At 42.6% G+C, this 21,079-nt stretch overlaps 1 protein-coding gene across 1 annotated transcript in view; it reads right to left on the bottom strand.

Annotated features, from left to right (window-relative positions):
* Positions 1–6,890: 6,890 nt before the first annotated feature.
* The window catches only part of LOC127581894 (cation channel sperm-associated protein 4-like), a 35,943-nt gene continuing 21,754 nt past the window's right edge, over positions 6,891–21,079 (bottom strand). Inside the window, exons 7-10 of the mRNA XM_052036724.1 lie at positions 17,942–18,075; positions 15,390–15,570; positions 13,001–13,212; positions 6,891–7,095 (exon numbers count right to left, since the gene is read on the bottom strand). Coding sequence (XP_051892684.1) covers positions 6,891–7,095; positions 13,001–13,212; positions 15,390–15,570; positions 17,942–18,075 — 732 coding nt within the window. The remainder of the gene's footprint in view (positions 7,096–13,000; positions 13,213–15,389; positions 15,571–17,941; positions 18,076–21,079) is intronic.

Raw genomic sequence — 21,079 nt, 5'->3', positions numbered from 1 at the left:
GTATCTCATCAGTGTACAACAACTGATGCCCAATTCTGTGGTTTGATGCATCATGGAATCATTGAAAGTGAAGGTATAGAAAACGGCTGTCCTGTCCACTAATGTTCCAGCACTCCAGGTGCTCTGCTCAATGAATTTCATTTGCATTTGTCCTCCAGGATATGTTTCTTGAAGGGATTTAGAATTTCAATCAAAGTAATACATTGATGGTGCTTCATGCCAACAAACACACAACTGTCTTTCTCAGTTTAATATTGAGATTGTTGGAATATTCCCACTATAAAGAATGATAGAATTATTAAGGCATAGGACCACAGAGTCCACACCTGCTCCCTGCTTAGCAGTCTATTCAGACCTATTCCCCCAGAGCTTTTCCGTAGCCCAATAAATTACTTTCTCTCAAGTACCTACCCACTTTGCATTTGAAAGCCATGACTGACTCTGTTTCCACCACTCCTACAGGCAAGGTTCCAGATCACCATCATCCTTTGCAAATAAAAAGCTTTATTTTACACCCCATCCCACACCTAAATCTACACACCGATACCATGAGACACAAATTTAAAGTGGTCTCATGGTATCGGCAACAGCTTCTCTTTGGAGGCAAAAAACTGCTGGAGGAACACAGTTGGTCAAGCCTCTGTGTGGGGGATGGGGGGAGGATTGTCGACGTTTTAGGTCAAAACCCTGCATCAGGACGAAGAATGGAGAGTGGAGACAGCCAGTATAAAGAGGGGAGATAGACAGTATGAAGGGAAGAGGGTGATTGATGAGATGGGGGCCAGTGGGTGATTGGTGGATTGAGGGGGGTGAAGCTTTATGGGCAGATGGAGCCAGGTAGGGAGGGAGATGGTGGAGTTGGACGACAGAGGCAGGTGGATGATGGATGGAGGTTGTCAAGTAAAGGGCAGATGGAGCGAAGGGAGGATGAAGGAGAAGAAGCCAGGAGGGTGTAAGCAGGAACACACAAGCTACCAGTGCTGGAATCTGATAAGTAAGGCAGGCAATAATGGGAACATTAGGGGAGAAGTGAAATGCAGATGGAACCAGAACCAGATGGGGAGCCAGTGGGTGGAATGTGCAAGTCAGAGGTAGATGGATCCAGGATGGGAAGGGGGATGAAAATGAGTGAAGGGGGGCTGGGAGTGTATGGGAAAGGGGACAAAAATGGGAGGACCGAAGAGGGGCTGGGGGCAGAAAACACACTGGAGGTGAGGGTTACCTATAATTGGAAAGTTCAATGTTCATACCACTCAGTTGTAGACTACCCAGATGGAATATCAGTGTGGCAGTGGAGAAGGCCGAAGATAGGTCAGTGTCAGAATGGGAAGGGGAATTGAAGTGGAAAGGAACTGGGAGCTTGGGATGGCCACTGCGGACAGAGTGCAGGTGCTTTGCAAATTGGTTGCCTAGTTTTCACTTGGTCTCACTGATGTAGAGGAGGCCACAATGGGGGCACAAAATGCAGTAGACGAGGTTGGAGGAGGTGCTCGAGAATCTTTGCCTCACCTAGAACTGCTGTGGAGAGGAAGGAGGTGAAGGGGCAAGTGCAGAGGAAAGTGTCAGGGGTCAGGGAAGGATGGTCCCTGTGGAAGGTGGGAAGAGGCGGCGAGGAGATGTGGCCAGTGGTGGGATCTCATTGCAGGTGGCAGAAATAATGAAGGATGGTGTTGTATGCAGAGATTAGAAGGGTGAAAGGCAAGGACTAGGGGAACTCTAACGCTGTTCTATTTGGAGGGAGATGGGATAAGATAGATAAGATCTTTATTAGTCACACATACATCGAAACAGTGAAATGTATCTTTTGCGTTGAGAGTTCTGGGGGCAGCCCGCAAGTGCCGCCACACTTCTGACACCAACATAGCAAGCCCACAACTTCCTAACCCATACGTCTTTGGAATGTGGGAGCAAACTGGAGCATCTGGAGGAAACCCACGCAGACACGGGGAGAACGTACAAACTCCTTGCAGACAGTGGCGGGAATTGAACCCAGGTCGCTGGTGCTGTAATAGCGTTACGCTAACTGCTACATTACTGTGTCTGTACGCTAGAGCAGAAGCCCAAGAAAAGGAGGAAATGTGAGAGATGGCTCCTTCAACCACAGCAGAAGTGAAGCCCCGCTTCCTGAAAAAGGACATTTCAGATGTCCTGGAATGGAAGGCCTAATGATGGGAGCAGATGCTGTGGAGACAGAAACAGGGAGAAAGGGATGGCATCTTTACAAGAGACCAGGTTGGAAGAGGTGTAGCCAAGGCAGCTGTGGACAGAGATCCCCTGGTCCTCACCTTCCACATTCAAACAACCCATCCTTCCAATTTCCCCCCACTCCAACAAGTTCCCACCATCAGACAATATTCTCCTCCTCTCTTCTTTCAGCACTTCAATGGGATCGTTCCTTTCATGAGTCCCTGGTCCACTATTCTGTCCCCACCAACCACTTCCCATCTTTATGGCACTTTCCCATTCAAACGCAGGAGATGCAAACCTGTTTTTTCACCTCTTCCCTTCCCACCACCCAGGGACCCAAATATACTTCCCAGGTGAAGTGGTGATTTACTTGCAGTTCTTCCTATCTAGTGTACTTCATCTGCTGTTCACAATGTGGCCTCCTCCTCCTCTTACAGAGAGACCAAGTACAAATTAGTGATTGCTTTGTGCAGCACCTAGGCCCAGTCCACAGGAGTCACCCTCAGCTTCTGGTTGCCTGCCACTAAATCCCCATCCCGCTCCCTAGTCCGACCTTTCTGTCTGTGGCTTCCTGAACTGTTAAACACTCGAGGCAAGCTTGAGGAATAACACCTCTTTTTCCAGTGTTCTGGCTTAAACTTTCTAACTTTAGGTAACTCACTCTTTCTGTCTGTGTCAGAACCTGATATTTCTACTTCTCATCATTTTGGCTCAGTTTTTCTTTCTATAATTTTAGTTTCACCTGCTAGGCATGCCCCACAACATTGCTATTAGCAACTCATAACATAATGTGCTTCTGTCACCTAAAGTCATTTGATCTCACCTGATCAGAGCTATTCCTCTTGTTCTACCGTTCCCTCCCACAACCTTCTCTGCTAATGAAAACTAACTTGTTTTTTCTCTTTCCCAGTTCTCACCTGAAACATTAAGTTACTCTTTCCACTGATGCTGCCTGACCTGCTGAGTGTTTCCATCATTTTAGGTTTTTATTTCAGATTTCCAGCACCTGCAAGTTTTTGATTTAAAAGTCATCTGGAAGTAAAAATGAAAAGTGCTGGGTACTAAAATATTCAACAAAATAACAAACATTTAAACAATCAATAACTACTGCTAATACCTCCACAAATAGCAGATGACTCAAGTGCCATGCATGTACAACAAACTTGTAGCCCACATTACAATGGAAAAATTTCCAGCTCTGGGTATCCTCAGACCTTGCCAGTCCTGCAATAGAACTATACATTAAAAGGGGAGTACGGTGGACAGCAAATAGCAACAATTTAGGACTAGCAACCAAACATTTTTATTCATATAGGTAATGGTGGGACAACAATTCAATGATTGTATTTGTCAGACACAGGGCACTGTAGGTCAGTGACAGGACAAAAGATAACTTTGGTTGCTCAGTGATAGTATCAGAAACAGCCTTTAGATCAGCATCTACGAATGATGGGATAGGAGTCTCAATGTTGGGACTGGAGAAACTATGTGTCAGAACTGATTAGTGATGTGACAGGGGAAACTCTGCAGATCTGAATCTAATTCCCTGATGGAACAAGGCAATGAGTGAAAGGACAAAGTGCTGTGAATTCTCCACACTGTAATGGATCAGAATTGTGACTGTTTTCCCACAAAGCAGGCTCCTTATTTCAATCATCCAAACCAAGAAAATGGATTCCATTGTTAAACAGTTCTGCTGTACGAAGACCTTTACAGCACATAGCCTGCACACCAGTCTGACGGAGGATCTTGGCCCGAAACATTGACTGTTCATTTCCCTCCACAGATGCTGCCTGACCTGCTGAGTTCCTCCTGCATTCTGTGTGTTGCTCCAGATTTCCAGCATCTGCAGTCTCTCTTGTGGCTCCAGCAGATAGTAGTTGTTGCTCTCAAGTACAGGTATCATTGCTTTCGTTTTGATGTACAAGTCAAACTGAATTCCAATTTTGACAATAGGCCTACACTAAAACAATGGAAACTGCAAATATTTAATAGCATTTTTATTCATATTATGTATACCATCATTGTATTAAAATGAGCAAGTTACATACCATTTAACTGAAAATATTTATTTTCCCTATATTCCTTTCAACTTTCATATCTAACTGATTTAACCCACAGTACAAATTGCACACTCACAGTTCGGTAACTGGTAAGAGCTGACAGTTGCCTTTCATCTGGCACTGTGTGAATTTTGTGCAATCCTTTACTGCTCTCCACCTACCACAAGAGACTCATAGCAGTTCACAGCAGAGGCACGATTAGTTCCTGTGGTGCTTCTGGCATGACTGCTGTATGGTGGTGATGGTGGAGGGTTACCAAACACACCATGGATCGAGTTGCCTGAATGCCAGTCTCAATGGCATCAGCCATGTTCCTGGAAGTTCCCTCTCTACTAATTACAGTGCTTCCTGGCAAGGATCCATTTCAATCTGATGTCAGAAGCAGTCTTTGTTTGTGGCCACAGCATGATGAATCTGATGGACAAGCGTGGAATGAAGATGAGTAACAATCAGATGTCAGAAACAAATTGGCTCCACCACTCTAGCTGTACCATTCCGATCCATCCTGCAGTCCACAGCCACTTACTGATAAGTTAGGGTCCCCCTTAAGTTCCAGTCTAATGAAGGCCTGGAAGCAACATCTGCAAAATGACGTTGAACAGTTCCTCAGCACTGAAGGAACAAATCTTCCAGAGGCTTCACTGTGTCTGCGTAGCAGATGGTGTGTTGAGATTGATCCTAAGTAACTAATTATCAGGTGCACGTCTCATCAACCTCGTGGAAGACAGATCCTGTATTCTTTGGTATACGTTGCTTTCCCTTGGGCTATGGTTCATTCTATATCCCTGTTTCCAAGGAAAGAAATAAAGATTACCTAAATCAGAGATGCATTTACCAATGAGATTATACTATTTCAATCCCGCTGTTCCCACCTATTTTAGGATGTTAGTCTTGGCACAATGGTAGCACTCTGGCTGCTTGGTTAGATCACCTTGGGTTCAACCTATTGCAGAGACCTGAGCTTAAGATGGTCATTAATCTCAATGCAGTTTATGAGGCCATGCTGTATATGGATTGGACCACTTCCAAATGTATTTAATTTTTATTGAAAAATTTGAGAATTTCTGAGAATGGGAGTCGTTCTATATAAAGTTATTTCACTATTTCTATCTGCATCTGAAAAATGGACAAGGATATACTGAAGATGAAATTGCTATTGATTAGCTCTCAGGAGAACATCCAAAGGAGAGAAAATAGTGAAGCCATTAAATCACATTTAGTACCAGAGTATCTTACCCCAGGCTTCATATCAAGGATTCTGCTTACTTTACATATTTAGAATAGAAGTTAGGGACCTAACAGCTAATGTAGATAATGAGTAGAGTGGAAAATATTAATTCAGGACACCCTATGGTAATAGGTTCAAATTCACAAGGTACAAATGAGGACAATCAAAGGAAGGGAAGGTAGAGTTTATTGTCCAAAGTGTTCCATAACCCATTTTCAGTAACATCAATAAAAATCAGACATTGCTTCAGTCCATCTATTGCTGAAAGCCTCAACACCTGCCAACTGCAGATTCAACTATTCTGCTGCTCTCTTTGCCACCTTCTGCAAATTTGAGCTCATCCAAAACTTTGCTGCCCATACCCCATCTCACATTGAGTTTTGTTCATCTACCACTTGTGTTCACCTACCTGTGGCTTAATAGGGTAGTCATTTAGTACACAGCATGATCCCACAAACAGGTGAGATAAATGGTCAGTGAAGTGCATTTCAATGGTATTGGTTGAGGGAAAAATAATGGCCAGGATATTAGGAAACTCATGGCACTTTCTTAAATGGCCTCAGGATCCTTAACACTCATTTAATGATGCAAGAACAAAATTTACTCTGTCTCTGGTAGAAACAAAGAGCATCTACTGGACTCCTGCAATTCAGCGGCTTTGTACTTAGCCTTATGAAGGGTTAATATTCTGCAAAAAATCGAACTGATCTTAGTATCTTTCTTCTCAGTGTGCTGGTTTGTGCCTAATTGTAGTTTTTAATTTAATTCTACACTAGCAAAACTGGCATTTATTTCCTAATCCTAGCTCCCTCAAAAGATGGTGAACCCACCTTCTGAGCTCGGCTATCTGCACAGACAGGGGGCCAATCAGGTGCTGTTAGGTAAGGAATTTCAGGATTTGCTCACACTATAATGAAGCAAAGGTGATATGTATCCAGATCAGAAGTGAGGAGGTGAATTTGAGGAGAGGAAGGGAGGTGCTGCCAAAGATGTCTTAGTGAGTTGCTGCAGCAAATTGTTTTAGATATGACATGTTACAGCCTCAGAACTCCAGTGAGGTTTAGGTTAATCGAGCAGACTGCTCTGTTTTGCAAAGTGTTGAACTTTGCTGCATCTACATCCATCCCAGCAAGTGGGGGAGTATTTTGTTACATTCCTGACCTGAGCTTGCAGATGACAGCAAGGTTTTGCAGTGTTGGGCCTGGGTTATTAAACACAGAATATTATGATCTGCCCTAGTAACCAATGCTTAAGTGCCTGTTCCAGCCTAGTTTCATGATTTAATCTTGTTGGCCAATTGTCCCAGTGTTTAGTTTGGAGTTAATCAAAACTGGTTGAATTGTCAAACAGTGCGGGGACAGCTCTCTGCATGAAGAACCCAGTGTACATTTCAAGGAGTCTAAGGCTCCTGGTCAAGCTACAAACAGGGGCTGTATAATAACTAAGATTTTCACCTTTTCCGATACCAAAATGTTGCTGAGCATTTCTCTCTTTCTGAATGCTGAAATATCACTGGCGAGCAGAGCCTGGGTGAACTCCATTATCCTCTTCTCATTATGCATAAAACTTTTCTGCTGCTCACGATTAAAGAACATTTCTCGCATCTCTTTCACAATGCTGAGTAGGCAAACCAAAATAATCCATTAAATACAACAAAAGTAACATAGCCTTTGAGTGGTTTAGCATGTCAATCACAGTCTGGGAGGGGGAGTGGCAGCAAAGGCAGCTCATACTGCAGGTGGGGGAAAGTGACGATAACTCACATTACATGTAGGGGAGTGAAGTAACTTACACTGCCATTACAATCATCATTAAACTACCATTTCCCCTTAATATCAAGACAACTTCACTCAAATCACTACTTAATTTAAATTCCTGGGATTTTGTTTAATAGTCTTCATAGTTTAACACTTAGATTCTAGGGGCATCCACATGGCACACCCTGCAAGATCATTATATTCCTTCTCAGAGTGGTACCCAGAACTGCTCACAGCATCCCAGATGTGGCGTAACTAAGTCTTTGTGTTCATGTACTGAAATGCCAGTCCTCTACATAAAGACGAGTACACCATCAGTCCTCCTCTGTACACGTCTGTAGCATGTTAATAGTCCCTGCACATGGACTTCCATGTCAACAAGGTCTACTGCCTCTTGCTTTTTATAATTTATAAAGTACTTTTCCCAAAGTGGACAAATTCAAACTTCAGGGTGGAAAAGTGGTGCAGCTGGTAGAGCCGCTGTCTCACCGTAACGGAGACCTGGGTTCTAGCCTGACCACACGTGCTGTCTATGTGCAGTTTCCACATTCTTCCTGTGACCGAATGGGTATCCTCTGGGTGCTCTGGTTTCCTCCCACATCCCAAAGATGTGCAGGTTGGTTGCTTAATTGGTTACTGTAGATTGGTCCTAGTGTGTAGGTGTGTGGTAGTATCTGGGGGAAGTTGAAGGGAATGTGGGGAGAATAAAAAATGGGATGAATGTAAGGTTAGTGTAAAATGGGTTGGATGGACTTGATGGGCTGAAGGACCTGTTTGTGTCTCTACGTGACTAAATCTGAGAACTTGGGAGTGATAATACTACATGCAGTGAGTGGGCTGAGTGACTGTGGCTCTCATGGGGTTAAGGAAGAAGTAGTATTTTGGGTGAACTATAGTTGGAGGAAAGAGAATTCAGTAGGTGGAGAACGGCAGGGGTAAGACTACCATCAATACCGTATGGTGCAGGACTTCCTTTTCCTTAAAGGGAAATTGACTGTTCTGTATGACGTTAATATGAGACATCAATTTTACAGTACAAACAGAGGGGCTACAAGCATGTGGCCAGGAATCTCAAGCCAGTCTGAAATCCTTAGGAGGAGTAGCTGGTGATATCATTGTACAGCTTAGCTTGCTTGGAAGCCCTGCACCACACAGTGAACAGGAACTGCAGCTGAAGACGGGGGATAGATTTCAATTCCCTTGCTTTCCACCAGGTTCCAGCCCCAATCAGGAACTGTAATCATGGGACTCAAGGACTATGACAGGCCCAGTCTCATTTTCTGGGCAGAGTGCAGATCGAGCTGTACATCCAACTTGAGACCCAAGGGTATTGTACTGGTCAGTACAAGTCTGTCAATTTACAGGTCTCTCTCTGTACTAAGTACTGTCTGAGGATAAAAGTCTGTATAACACTGGGGTGCTGTAAAGATGGCCGTGGGGAGGGGGGAGGTGAAATTTACCCCCCCCCCCCCCCCCCGGGGGGTGTATGATGGTAAAATACTCCACGGATGAGAGTGAAAATTGAGTGGAAGAGAGACACATACACTGTGGCTGGAGGGAATGGCACTGAAACAGAGAGGAAATGGGGAACTACATTCAAGTTAGCCTGACATCAGTAATTGGGAAAATGCTAGAGTCTACTCTTTAGGAAGTGGGTAACGGGGCCTTTAGAAATAATAGGATTGACCAGAGGCAACATGGATGTATAGAAGGAAAATCTTATTCAACAAATCTGTTTTTGAGACTGCGGGAAACAGAATAGGTAAGAAGAAACCAATGGATGCGGTGTATTTTGCCTCCCAGAGGCCTTTGATATTATGTCATACAACAGATTATTAAACAAAGTTAGGGGATTGATATTGTACATTGGCCCGATTTGTTAACAGACAGAAAACAATCAACAAATGGTTCATTTTCGGACTGTGAGGTGCTGCGAAGATCACTGCTGGCACTCCAGCTGTTAACAATCTTTATCTATGATTTGGATGAGTAATCTAACCAAGTCTGTTGGTGATTGAAACGTGGGTGGTAATGTTATAAGGATGTGGAAAAGCTTCAAGGGCCACACACAGGCTGAATGAGTGAGGACGTAGCAAATTGAATACAATGTGGAAGAATGTGAACTCATCCACTTTGGAAGAAAAAAAAGTGGAATTCTTGCTGTTAAGAGGGACCTGTGTGTCCATATACAAGAATCAGAGAACGTTAGTATGCAGGTACGGCAGATAATGAGGAAGCTAAGTGGTACATTGGCCTTTATTTCAAAAGGACTGGAGTACAAGAGTAGAGACATCTTGCATAGGGCCCTAATGAGATCACAACCGGAAATACCGTTACTGGTCTAGTCTCCAGTTTAAGAAAAGAGATACTTGCAATTGAGGGAGTATCAAGATTTACCAGATTGATTCCTGGGATGTAAGCAGTTGTCCTATAAAGAGAGATTTGGCAGATTGAACCTACTTAGATTTTACAATGGATCTCTCTGGGTGGCAGCAACTTGCTTTGTGGTTGGTGAAAAGTACATGTTGAGGGTGGGTAAGTTATGTTCATCTCGTGGGTATATCAGAATGACAGTATCAGCAAGTTAGTGGATGAGGGAAAATAACTTTTACATGTGCAAGAAGGGTAAACTATGGGTGGAGAGATTACAAGAATGCACTATTAGTGGGAACAGTGGTAGTAACTTGCACTATGGATGGATCAGAGCAAGAGTAAGTCATGAATGCGAGCAGAACTGAGAGTAACAGGTCAGAATGTATGAGCGTAACACACAGTGACAGGTGCCGATGAATGCTGCACCAGCCATCAACTAATCTGGTCCATCTCCTCCAACCATCTAGTCCTTAAATAACGACAGCAACACAAACTCTGCCACAGGGAAAAAAAAAATCGATGTTGAAGGGTTCAAAGACTCTGAGGAAATCTCAGACAACCTGACAACTCCCAAACAAGGTGCCAGCGGCTGATACACTCTGAAGTCCACTGTAATTCACAGCCGTTAAGCGAGTCTTGGCTTCAGAATCAGAATTATTATCACTGACATATGATGTTAAATTTGTTGTTTTGTGGCAGCAGTACAGCACAAAGACAAAAATCTATAAATTACAAAAATAAATAAATAGTGCAAAAAAAGGAATAACGAGGCAGTGTTCATGAGTTCATCGCTTCTCTGATAGGAAACACCAAGAATGGTTTTAAGACAATGAGAAGGAGATCCAAACATTAATTAATCTTAAAAGCAATGGGTTATTGGAGCCGAAATGCCATAATATCTCAAAAGAAAAAAAAACCTGCCAACTACAATCCGTAGACTGAAGCCCAACAACAAACTTGTGTTCTAAAGGTAGGCGGGAAGAGTACAGGCAACCCAGCAACTAGCTGATAATCACTTAGATTCTTCAGTGCTGCAAAACCTATCCAAAGACCAAGCACCTATGGACCCATCCTGCTGACAGCCAAGAATGAATGAGTTTATCAAGGACAGAGGCAGCCAGTGCCCAACAGAAGGAACACTTTAATGAATCCCTCAACCAAGCCTCTATCTTTGAGGCAAGTGTCCTTAACTCCATCTAACAATGTAACAAACCCAGTATTACCTCAGCCCAGAGAGAGACCAAAAAGATCAAGTGAAAAGCGAGAATCTGGAGCAGATGAAATCCCTTAATTATTAAGAGAGATCCATGAGCTCATTTCCCTGCAATGAGGAGACTGTGCCAAAGAATCTTAGACAGCATAGTTGTCACTTTTTCTAAGAATTGATATAAGTCTGATTGCAGTAGTGACAGAGAATTCTCCCTTCTGTCTATCAACAGGTGAAGTTATAGCAAATATCCTCAACTGCTTCCTCCTGGTGGCTGAAGAGTTCCTCCTAGAGTTGTAATGTGGTTTCCATCCATCAGAAGGTATAATAAATATATCTTTACTGTGTAACGAAAGCAAGAAAAATGTAGGAAGCACCACAAGCCTTTGTCAACCTCACAATGCTCTCAATCAACTGAGGGGGATGATGGGGAATCTTCAAATGGCTGGCCTCAGAAAAATATTACCATTGTACTTCTGTTGTATGACAACATGCATGCCATGATTGTAACCAAAAAGTCCATCACAGACAAGGATCAAGCAAAGCCATGTCATCACATCAATCATATTCTCAACTTTCCTCCCTGCAATACTGTACCTTTACCCTCAACAAGCTCCCTGCTGGAGTGGAGTTAATCAGCAGGGTGAATGGGAACCTGTTTAACCTGCTTCATCTCCATTTGAGAACCAAGATCACTTCAACCTCAGTAGATAAACTATTGTAAGCAGACAACTTTTACACATTTGGAAACTAAGTGCTAAGTTATTGTTAAAGCACAAGGATGGGCCTTGTTAAATGTTCAGAAGACAAAAGTCCTTCACCAAGACAGAGACAAGAGAATTCTTCACCAACCCGCCCCTGCCACACAAAAGCATTCCCAACAATCAAGATCTATGATGGGAACCCAGAAAATGTGGATCAATATTCATATCGCAGACACCACCCTTCAGCAAAGGCTGACACTGATGATGACATTTGCACCACCTCCAGTCTGCCAGTCACGTGAGGAAAATAATGTGGAAACATCAAGACCACAGATCTGGCACCAAGCTTGTGCTCATCAAGCAGCAGGGAACCCTGCCCTCCTGTAGACTCCAGAGACATGGACAACCTGAAGTAGACACTTCAAAGCACTAGAAGAATACCACCAATGCTGTCTCAGCAAAATCCTTCAAATCCATTGGTATGATGGGCAAACTAATATATAGTATACGATCTATCCCAACCCAGCATCTAGGCTCTAATCACAGTGGGCAGGACACATTACCTGCATGCCTGACACTAGGCTCCCTGAACAAGCACTCACTCCATGTTCCATCAGCAAGGTATTTCCAGGAAGATAGAAAACCATTTCAAGAATGTTTTGAAAGTCTTCTTGAAAAAGTGGAACATCCCTGCTGGCTCATGGGAATCCCTTACCTATGGCTGCTCAAAATAGAAATGGAACACTTGGGAAGGCACCAAGCATCCCAAATCGCTATGATGTAAACAAGCAGAGACCACAAATCAGTGGGAGGAGCACACGACTACCCAACCAACCAACCTGTCCCAGGCATGGTAGTGTAGCGGTTAGCATAACGCTTTACAGCGCCAGCGACCCGGGTTCAAATCCAGCCACTGTCTGTAAGGAGTTTGTACGTTCTCCCCATGTCTGCGTGGGTTTCCTCCAGGTGCTCTGGTTTCCTCCCACATTCCAAGAAGACGTACGGGTTAGGAAGTTGTGGGCATGCTACGTTGGCGCCGGAAGGTGACGACACTTGCGGGCTGCCCCCAGAACACTACGCAAAAAGATGTATTTCACTGTGTGTTTCGATGTACATGTGACTAATAAAGGTATCTTATCTCTCATCTCTGTGGCAGAGTCTGCAGATCATGTCTAGGACTCTTTATCCATCTCAGAATCCAAAGATTGGAGTGGATGCTCATCATCCTCGACCCCAAAGGAATGTCCAAGAAGTAGTAAGGCTGGCAGTAACTAACACTGTCTGTGAGAGGGTGTGATAGTGTAAATGGGTTAGAGTAACAGTAACTCATGCTTGGGTAGGGGAGTGCTAGTAACAAACTCAAGAGGTGTAGGGAATGACAAAACTCACCGTGTGGATGAGAGTAACAATAACAAACTATGGGAGATCAGAATGACAATATTTCCCATTGTATATTAGGGAATATCAGCAATGATCCCCACCTATTGAGTTCAACACGAATTTGTTTATAGTTCACAATGTTCCTTTGGATGGCTTCCAGCACCAGGCAAAACTCCTCGTATGTGGAGATGCTGAGATTCTCCAGGGAGCTATACTTCAACGGTTGCTGTTTGTGAGCTATGATTATTTGCTTGATACAATCTTTCACATGCACCAGGTCCATCTCTGGGCTAGTCATGGTTTCATCTTTTAACTGACAAAAAGGAATTAAGAGGAAAGTTAATTGAAGGAATAGATCAAGGGCACATAAAACATTAAAGTCTAAGAAACAAAAAAATTTACACTAAACATTGACTACTGAATTGCTCACCATTGTACATGGTCAATTACAACAGTCAACATCACCAATCTAATTCTATACTACCAACACACATGCACTGAAAGGGGCAATTTTGGTGTTGATACAAAACTAAGCGACGAGAAAGCAGAGAGTTGTGGTGCATGGTTGTTTTCCTGGAGGCAGGTATGCAGCGGTGTTTCCTGGATTATCAGGATGAATAGCAGAAGGTGAGTAAATCACTGGAGGAAACAGATTTAAGGTAATTGACATTGGCAGTATTACAGTGCAGACTTCTTGTAGTGGTAGGGGATGGGACAGCATGATCAGAAAGGAGGAAATCAGATAATCTTATAGTGGGCTAGGGTGAGAGAGTTCAGCTTGGATCTAGGAAGGGGTGGGGGGAAGAAACAATAATATTTGGATTGGGAAAGGTAAAGGTGAGATTAGGGAGACTGCCATGTTCTGGGAGGGTGGTCTAGCAGAGTGGAAATGCAGGGAAGGCATGGATGAAGCATACTGGAGTGGAAGATGTGGGGGTTTACAGGGAATGGATTGGTGGTTTGGCATGTTCTAGGGACCTTCTTGTGGTCTTCATCAAATAAATGTTCCCCTAAATGACCCATTGTTCCCTGTGAACTGTAGGAGGCCCTTATATCTGCTAGATCTTGTAACAAAACATTGTCCAATTGAAATTTGCTCACTGAAAATGACACCAGTCAAGTCTTTAATTCTTGGGGAACAGAGATTTCACCACATGCATAAAGATTATGAAAGACAAATTAAGCAGTAGAAAAAAAATCAGTTCATTAAATTTACAGCATAAAACTCAAAAGTTCCTGTTACAAAACAATAAAAGTAACGCTTTCCTGATTCTATTAACAGTACCTTGATCACTGTTTGCACCCAAGAACACCAAGGTGAGATCAGGTGGGAACCTCTTTACTAGAAAAGGGATGTATAATATTTTCTTCCCCAGTCTCTGTATATAAGTGATGTCAAGCAAATGATACAAAGATATCTGCCAGCTGAAATATCTGCTAACAGAAAACTTACATCCACTGGTTGCTTACTAATTTTAACAGGTTCCCAATCAAAGGCAGCATATTGTTGAGAGAGTGCCAAGTTCCCAGTATTGCCTGTTAATATCTGCAGTTAACACCTGATATTTCAGGGCACTTAATTATATCATTGGAACCAGTTAATCAACTCTGACTGCAGCCAAGCTAACTTCTCTTCCAATATATAAAAAAACAAACCTGCCTTAATCACTTCATGGTGGTTTTTGAAAGCTGGAACAAAAAAATACATCCGTCATCTTTATCAGGACATGTCCGAGAAGATCACATAACTGGACTGCCTATAAGATTCAGGGGAGTGTGAGCTCTAACACATGTAACACTAACAAGATAATTATGGAGTTGTGATCGTTTTTAAAATACACCTACCTCAATTTTGTTTGGAACTTATTTTCCCCCTGCATTATTCGTTTGGAAAGTGTTCACATAGCAAGATGTTGCTTGTGAGGTTTCAGAGTGGAGGTGTCGAACAACAATTTTGGGATTACAATCAATCCAGTCTTTTTCTCAGTAAAACTCGCTGCCTTCATCAAAACCATCTTCCCTTTCAGTGCCCAGGTCAAGAGAGAATTCATAATACCTTCCTACTGTTATGTAGTAACAGCCCTTATCTACTAATACAATGCATGAACAAACCAGCTCATTCCACTGGGGAATGTAATACACTCAATGTCTGCAACAAGCTCTGAAGAACAGCAAACTAAAGCACATTTATTGCCTCCCAATTATGTAACTGTCTCAAAGTACCTTGTACCTTGCAAATTAGACATTTCTACATTTCCTACATTTGTTAAACTGTTGCTTATTTGAGCAAGTTTGTCAATCTAGTGCCAAAATAGGGGAGCCTTTTGCCCACTTGTTCATTCAAAACAGACTGCTCAAACTCATTTATCACAGAGAAATTTTTACAGAGTTCTATCCTCTAAGCATGGGCGAGTGATGCACTCTAAAAAAAAGATATTCTATTTCAATAGTTACTCAAGCTGTTATTTTGCTTCTTGGCTCACATCATACCTCAGACATCAGACCTGACCCACCAGTCAGTGTATGTCTCTTCTCCTCTTGCTTTGTCATTGCTTGCTCCAGATTTGAAGTTACTGCAGCAACCATTATGTTTGCAAAGATAAAAGATGCTCCTATGATGAACATGAAGAGGTACACTCCACCCCAATACATCATCACTCCATTATATTTCCTGGAAGGAAGACAGTTTTGTGAATGTTAACAATTTAATATTTGACTAGAAAATAATTTTAAATCAAAAGGACCAACCATGTCCAGGATTTGATAATTCTATCAGCAAATCCTATGGAAGGATCCTGCAGGCATGGTAGTGTAGCGGTTAGCATAACGCTATTACAGCACCAGTGACCCGGGTTCAATTCTGGCCACTGCCTGTAAGGAGTTTGTATGTTCTCCCCATGTTTGCATGGGTTTTGTCCAGGTGCTCTGGTTTCCTCCCACATTCCAAAGACATACAGGTTAGGAAGTTGTGGACATGTTATGTTGGCGCCAGAAGTGTGGTGACACTTGCGGGCTGCCCCCAAAACATTCTAAGCAAAAGATGCTTTTTACTGTGTGTTTCAATGTACATGTGACTAATAAAGATCTTATCTTATGCAAACTTTAATGCAAGCTATATAATAAGAGATGATGGACTATATTGTATATTTATGTCGTGTTTAGTCGGGACAGCTCACATTCAACAACATCACTGAGAGAGGGGTCATACTCCCAAACTAGAAAAGTCAGCTGCTTTGCCAGTCCTATAAAGGCTGATGCTGACTTTTGGCAGAATGGAGTTTAAAAGATATAGGGCTAGAAATTCTTTTGTCCTTAAAAACGTGCTAAACTGGCACTGCTCACATAATCCATCTCAACCACACTCTTCCTGTGGTAGCATGCATATGATTTCAATACATTGTTTTCTTTCAATGAGTGCATGGCAAGCACTTTTTAGTAAAATAATACTTTGCACCAATGGAACTGATCCTGTGTGAAATTATGCAAGAGATCGAGTTCTTAAAAGAACTATCCACTAAAGCGCATTATACAGTAGCTAGAAGTCCTTCTGGAGCTTTGTGGTCTTGTGGTTGCTATTGATTTATAGCTATGTAGGGAGCAGGTCACCAGATGTATGGATGCTGACCACAATATCCTCATTGAAGTGCTTGCTCTCAAGAATGCCAGGAAGTCACCTTGAGCAGAAATTGAACGGCACTTGTAAATGATAAATTCTCAATACTTCTCCTGCTCTGGAAGTCCAGAATTAGGAGGCATGATCTCAGGGGGCACAGTCAACCAATTAATAGAGATTAGCAGTAATTTCTTCCCTGAGAAATACGAATTTTCCAAACTCTCTACACTAGAGAGCTGTGGATGCTGAGTCTACTGTATATTGTAGATTTAGATACATCATGGATAAAGAATGAATGCTTCAGGGGATTGGGCAGGAAAGTGGAGTACAGCCAAATATAAAATTAACTGTTATCTGACTGAATGACAAAGGGGATTTGGGGGGGGGGGCCCTAAAAAAGTATACCTGCACCAATTTCCTATGTTCTTATAATCTGTGTGGAAATACAAATGCATGCACATACACACAAAAACAAAGCTAATCTGCTCTGGTGGCCATTTCCTGACAATGCACTAAGATTCAATTTTCCTTTTGTTTTGCAGGATATTCTGGCAAGGATGAGGAGGCTCAGATATCTCTGGTCTCAAAACATGTCAATTGTCCATTTCCTTCCACAGATACTGCCTGACCCGCCGAGTTCCTCCAGCAGTTTGTGTTTTTTTGACCCAAACAGTCCCTTCCAGGTATGACAGTGATTCACTTACACTTCTTCCAATTGAGTGTACTGCAGAGCACCTACATTCACTCCACAAGTGTGACCCTGAGCTTCCCATTGCCTACACTTTAATTCTCCATCCTATCCTCACACGTCCTGAATGCAGCCTCCTGCACTGTTACAGAAAGGCCTTAGGCAAGCTTGAGTAATGGCATTTCATTTTCTGTCGGAGCATGTTGTAGCCTTCCAAACAATATTGAATTCTACAACTTCAGATAACTTTCTTTCTTTCAGCTGCAAGTCATCTACCCTTGGTACTCATTCAGTTCTGTATGTCCAACAGCCCTGCATTTCACAACATTCTCATGCCTTGGTCTGTATTAACACTAACTGTTGCCACTAACCCATTAATCACCACTTAGCGCCATGCAACCCTGGGTGCACAGATATTCCCTTTGTCCTTTCTAACACTTCTCCAGCTTCTCTGCAACTTTAACTGATTTGTTTTTCTTTCTTTCTAAGTTCTGACTATGGTGTTCATCCCAAGATGTTAACTCCATTTCTTTTTCCACAGATACTAAAGACCTGCTGAATGTTTCCAGCATTTTCTGTTTTTATTTCATTCCATTTCAGATTTCTAGTTCCTGCAATTCTTTAAATATCCCCAACTGTGTTATTCCATTAATTACTTGAATACCAATAAATTCTTAACGTTAACTTATACACACAATTAAAAACACATACAGAAATATGCAGTTATAACATGGGACTTACTTGAATTTTTCATAAATTTGAACCCATCCATCTTGCGTGATGCAGACAAACAACGTATACATAGCTTTGTCCAAACTTCCAAATGCGTCTGGAATATGAGTGCTAAAGATGATCACTCCAAACACAGCAAAAACCTGCAAAAAGAAAAATCTCATTTTCTGCAGCTTGAATGAGATGAATTTGAAGGATCAATACCCACTGTAAAGGTCATCATCTAGATTGAAAAAGCCAAGTGAAAAAGTAGTAACTGCAAAAGTTACACTGCAATTAAAACACTTTGGATGCAAGCTGATGGCTGTGTAAAGCAGCTGTGGTTGGATTAACTGCCCCTGAAGCATTTTTTTTTCTTATAATATTCATTTACCTGGATGCTGTCAAGTTTCTTCAGTGTTGATGGAAATGTGCTCATTTTGGCAAGTGATCACACTCCTGACTTTTGTCTTGTGTATTGTGGAAAGATTTTGGGGTGTTAGGAAGCGAGTCACTTGCAGCAACATACCAAGCCTCTGATATGCTCATTCAACAGCAGTATTTATACGGCTGGTCCAGTAGAGTTTCTGGTCACCTTATGGTAGAGGGTCTCAGTAATAGTGTGGACAGGTTGTTAATGCTCCAGATTTTCAATGGCTAGCATTTGTGTGGTGCAAAATGCAACTTGCCACTTATTAGCCTATGGCTAGCTCAATGAAAAAAAATGCTAGAAATACTCTGCAGGTCAGGCTGTACCTGTGGAGAAAGACAACAATCACAACCATAAATAAATGGAACAGGAATAGGCCATTCAGCCCCTTGAGCTTGCTCTGCCATTCAGCAGAATCATGGCTGATCCAACATTCTTCAGATTCACTTTTCTGCCCTTTCCCCATAATCCTCAACTCCCTTACTGATCAGAAGTTTATCTATCCCAGCTTTGAATATATACAAGGACTCTGTCCTCACAGCTCTCTGTAGCAAGGAGTCTAAAGGCTTACATCTTTCAGAAGAAAAATTCTTCCTTATCTCGGTATTAGATGGGCAGCCCATTATTCTGAGACTATGCCCTCTGTTTCTGAACCCTTCCATGCATGGAAACATCTTCTCAGCATTTATCAGTCCCACAAGAATCTTGTACATTTCAAGCCGATAGCCTTTCAGCAGAACTAGAAGTTAGGAATGAAACAAGTTTTAAATTGCAGAGAGAACAAAAGGAAAGGAGTGTGATAGGGTGGATACCAGGGAAGATTGAATGATACATGGAAGGATAGTAAGGCTCATCTGCAGTTCTAACAAACTCTGTCCCATCTATCCCCTTTACACTAAGGAGGTGCCAATCAATATCAGGGAAGTCGAAGTCACCCGTGACAACAACCCCGTTATTTTTGCACCTTTCCAAAATCTGCCTCCCAATCTGCTCCTCAGAGTCTCTGCTGTTATTGGAGGGTCTGTAGAATACTCCCAATAGAGTGTTTGCTCCCCTCCTGTTTTTGACTTTCACCCACAATGACTCAGTAGATGATCCCTCCAGGATGTCCTCCCTTTCTACAGCTGTGACACTGTCCCTGATCAGCAAAACCACTCCCCCACCTCTTTACCCTCCGTCCCTGTCCCTTTTGAAACATCTTAACCCCAGGATATCCAGCAGCCATTCCTGCCCTTGTGACAGCCAAGTCTCTGTAATGGCCACCATGTCATAGTTCCATGTACTTACCATGCTCCAAGTTCAGCAGCCTTGCTCCTGATACTTCTCGCATTAAAGTAGACACACTTCAGCCCATCCAACTGGCTACAATTTTGCCCTTTCAACTGCCTATCCTTCCTCACATTCTTTCTACATGCTTCATCTGCTTGTACACTAAATGCACCAAACTCTGACCTATCACTCGGGTTCCCATCCCCCTGCCAAACCCTTGAAGTCCTGCTTTTCAGCTTCCTACTTAGCTCCCTATATTCCCTCTTCAGGACCATGACTTCTGGCTGTTCACCCTCCCCCTTCAGAATGCTGTGGACCCAATCAGAGACGTCCCTGACCCTGGCAACTGGGAGGCAACATACCAACTGGGAGTCTCTTTCACATCCACAGTATCTCCTGTCAGCCCCCTTTATTACTGAATCCCCTATCACTACCACTCTCCTTTTCTCTCCCTTTCCCTTCTGCACCACACAACCAGGCTCAGCGCCAGAGACCTGGTCACTGCAGCTTTCCCCTGGTAGCTCGTTCCCTACGAGATGCTGTCTGGTCCCGTGAGTCCCAATATCAATCCAGTGTGTGGAACTGCGTCACCATCAGGAGATCTTTTCACCTTTCATCTCTGACTTGAATCTAGTCAGCTAAGCTGCAACAACTCAGGCTGGCAACAAGTAGTCAGGTGTCAGTCCTTCCAGGGCAAGAGCTAATAGTGGGCATCCACTGTCAATACCAGGAAAAGAGAGTAGCCTTCCATCAGCCTGGCAGCAGCCACAAGCAGAATAAAAGGGATTGGTAGAGTGGGATACATTTGGAACGTATAGCTAGTGTAGAAGGCAAATATTAAGCAGAAGCACCAGGATGTACACAAAACCAACCACTTCTTGTAATAAATTTTCTTGGTCCAAAACCTACATAGGTACTTGATGAAATCCTTCTATTTAATCACTTAAGTGATAGGAATCCAATAATAGGTCCCAACATAATGACTTTGCAGGCTCATAAAAGATAATTCAATACACACTGCACAGTGCTTTTCTCCCATTTTAACCTTATTCACTCAGAAATTATTGAAAAATAGCTGAGAAACCAACACTATAACCAAAGGTATATTCCAACTTTTAAAGGGCATAATATGCACTCTATATATTGAGTGATCATTAGTAAGGGATTTATTATAATGCCTTGAACCTCATGATATAATAACCTTTAATTCCTTGAGTCAGAAGTTTTGATGGATATGGATAGTTAATTGAGTTGCCATGACTGCATGTGCCTAGATAAAAGAATGTACTGAAGATGCATCAGACTCTGCCGCCAAGACTAATGTGTGTGGCACTAGCATGATCTTTAGGTGTCCATCTGCAGAAGTCATTACATTGGAGAAGACATTTAGTGGAGAGAGAATGATACCAATGTTGATTGATTGATTGATGACTCTTCTTGTATCTTCATCTAGTTTTTAATCCTTGGAT

The sequence above is a fragment of the Pristis pectinata genome, chromosome 22 (genome assembly GCF_009764475.1).
Source record: "Pristis pectinata isolate sPriPec2 chromosome 22, sPriPec2.1.pri, whole genome shotgun sequence".
Taxonomy (NCBI): domain Eukaryota; kingdom Metazoa; phylum Chordata; class Chondrichthyes; order Rhinopristiformes; family Pristidae; genus Pristis; species Pristis pectinata.
Note: the sequence above shows the minus strand (reverse complement) of the source record. Positions and strands in the feature narration are given on the sequence as shown.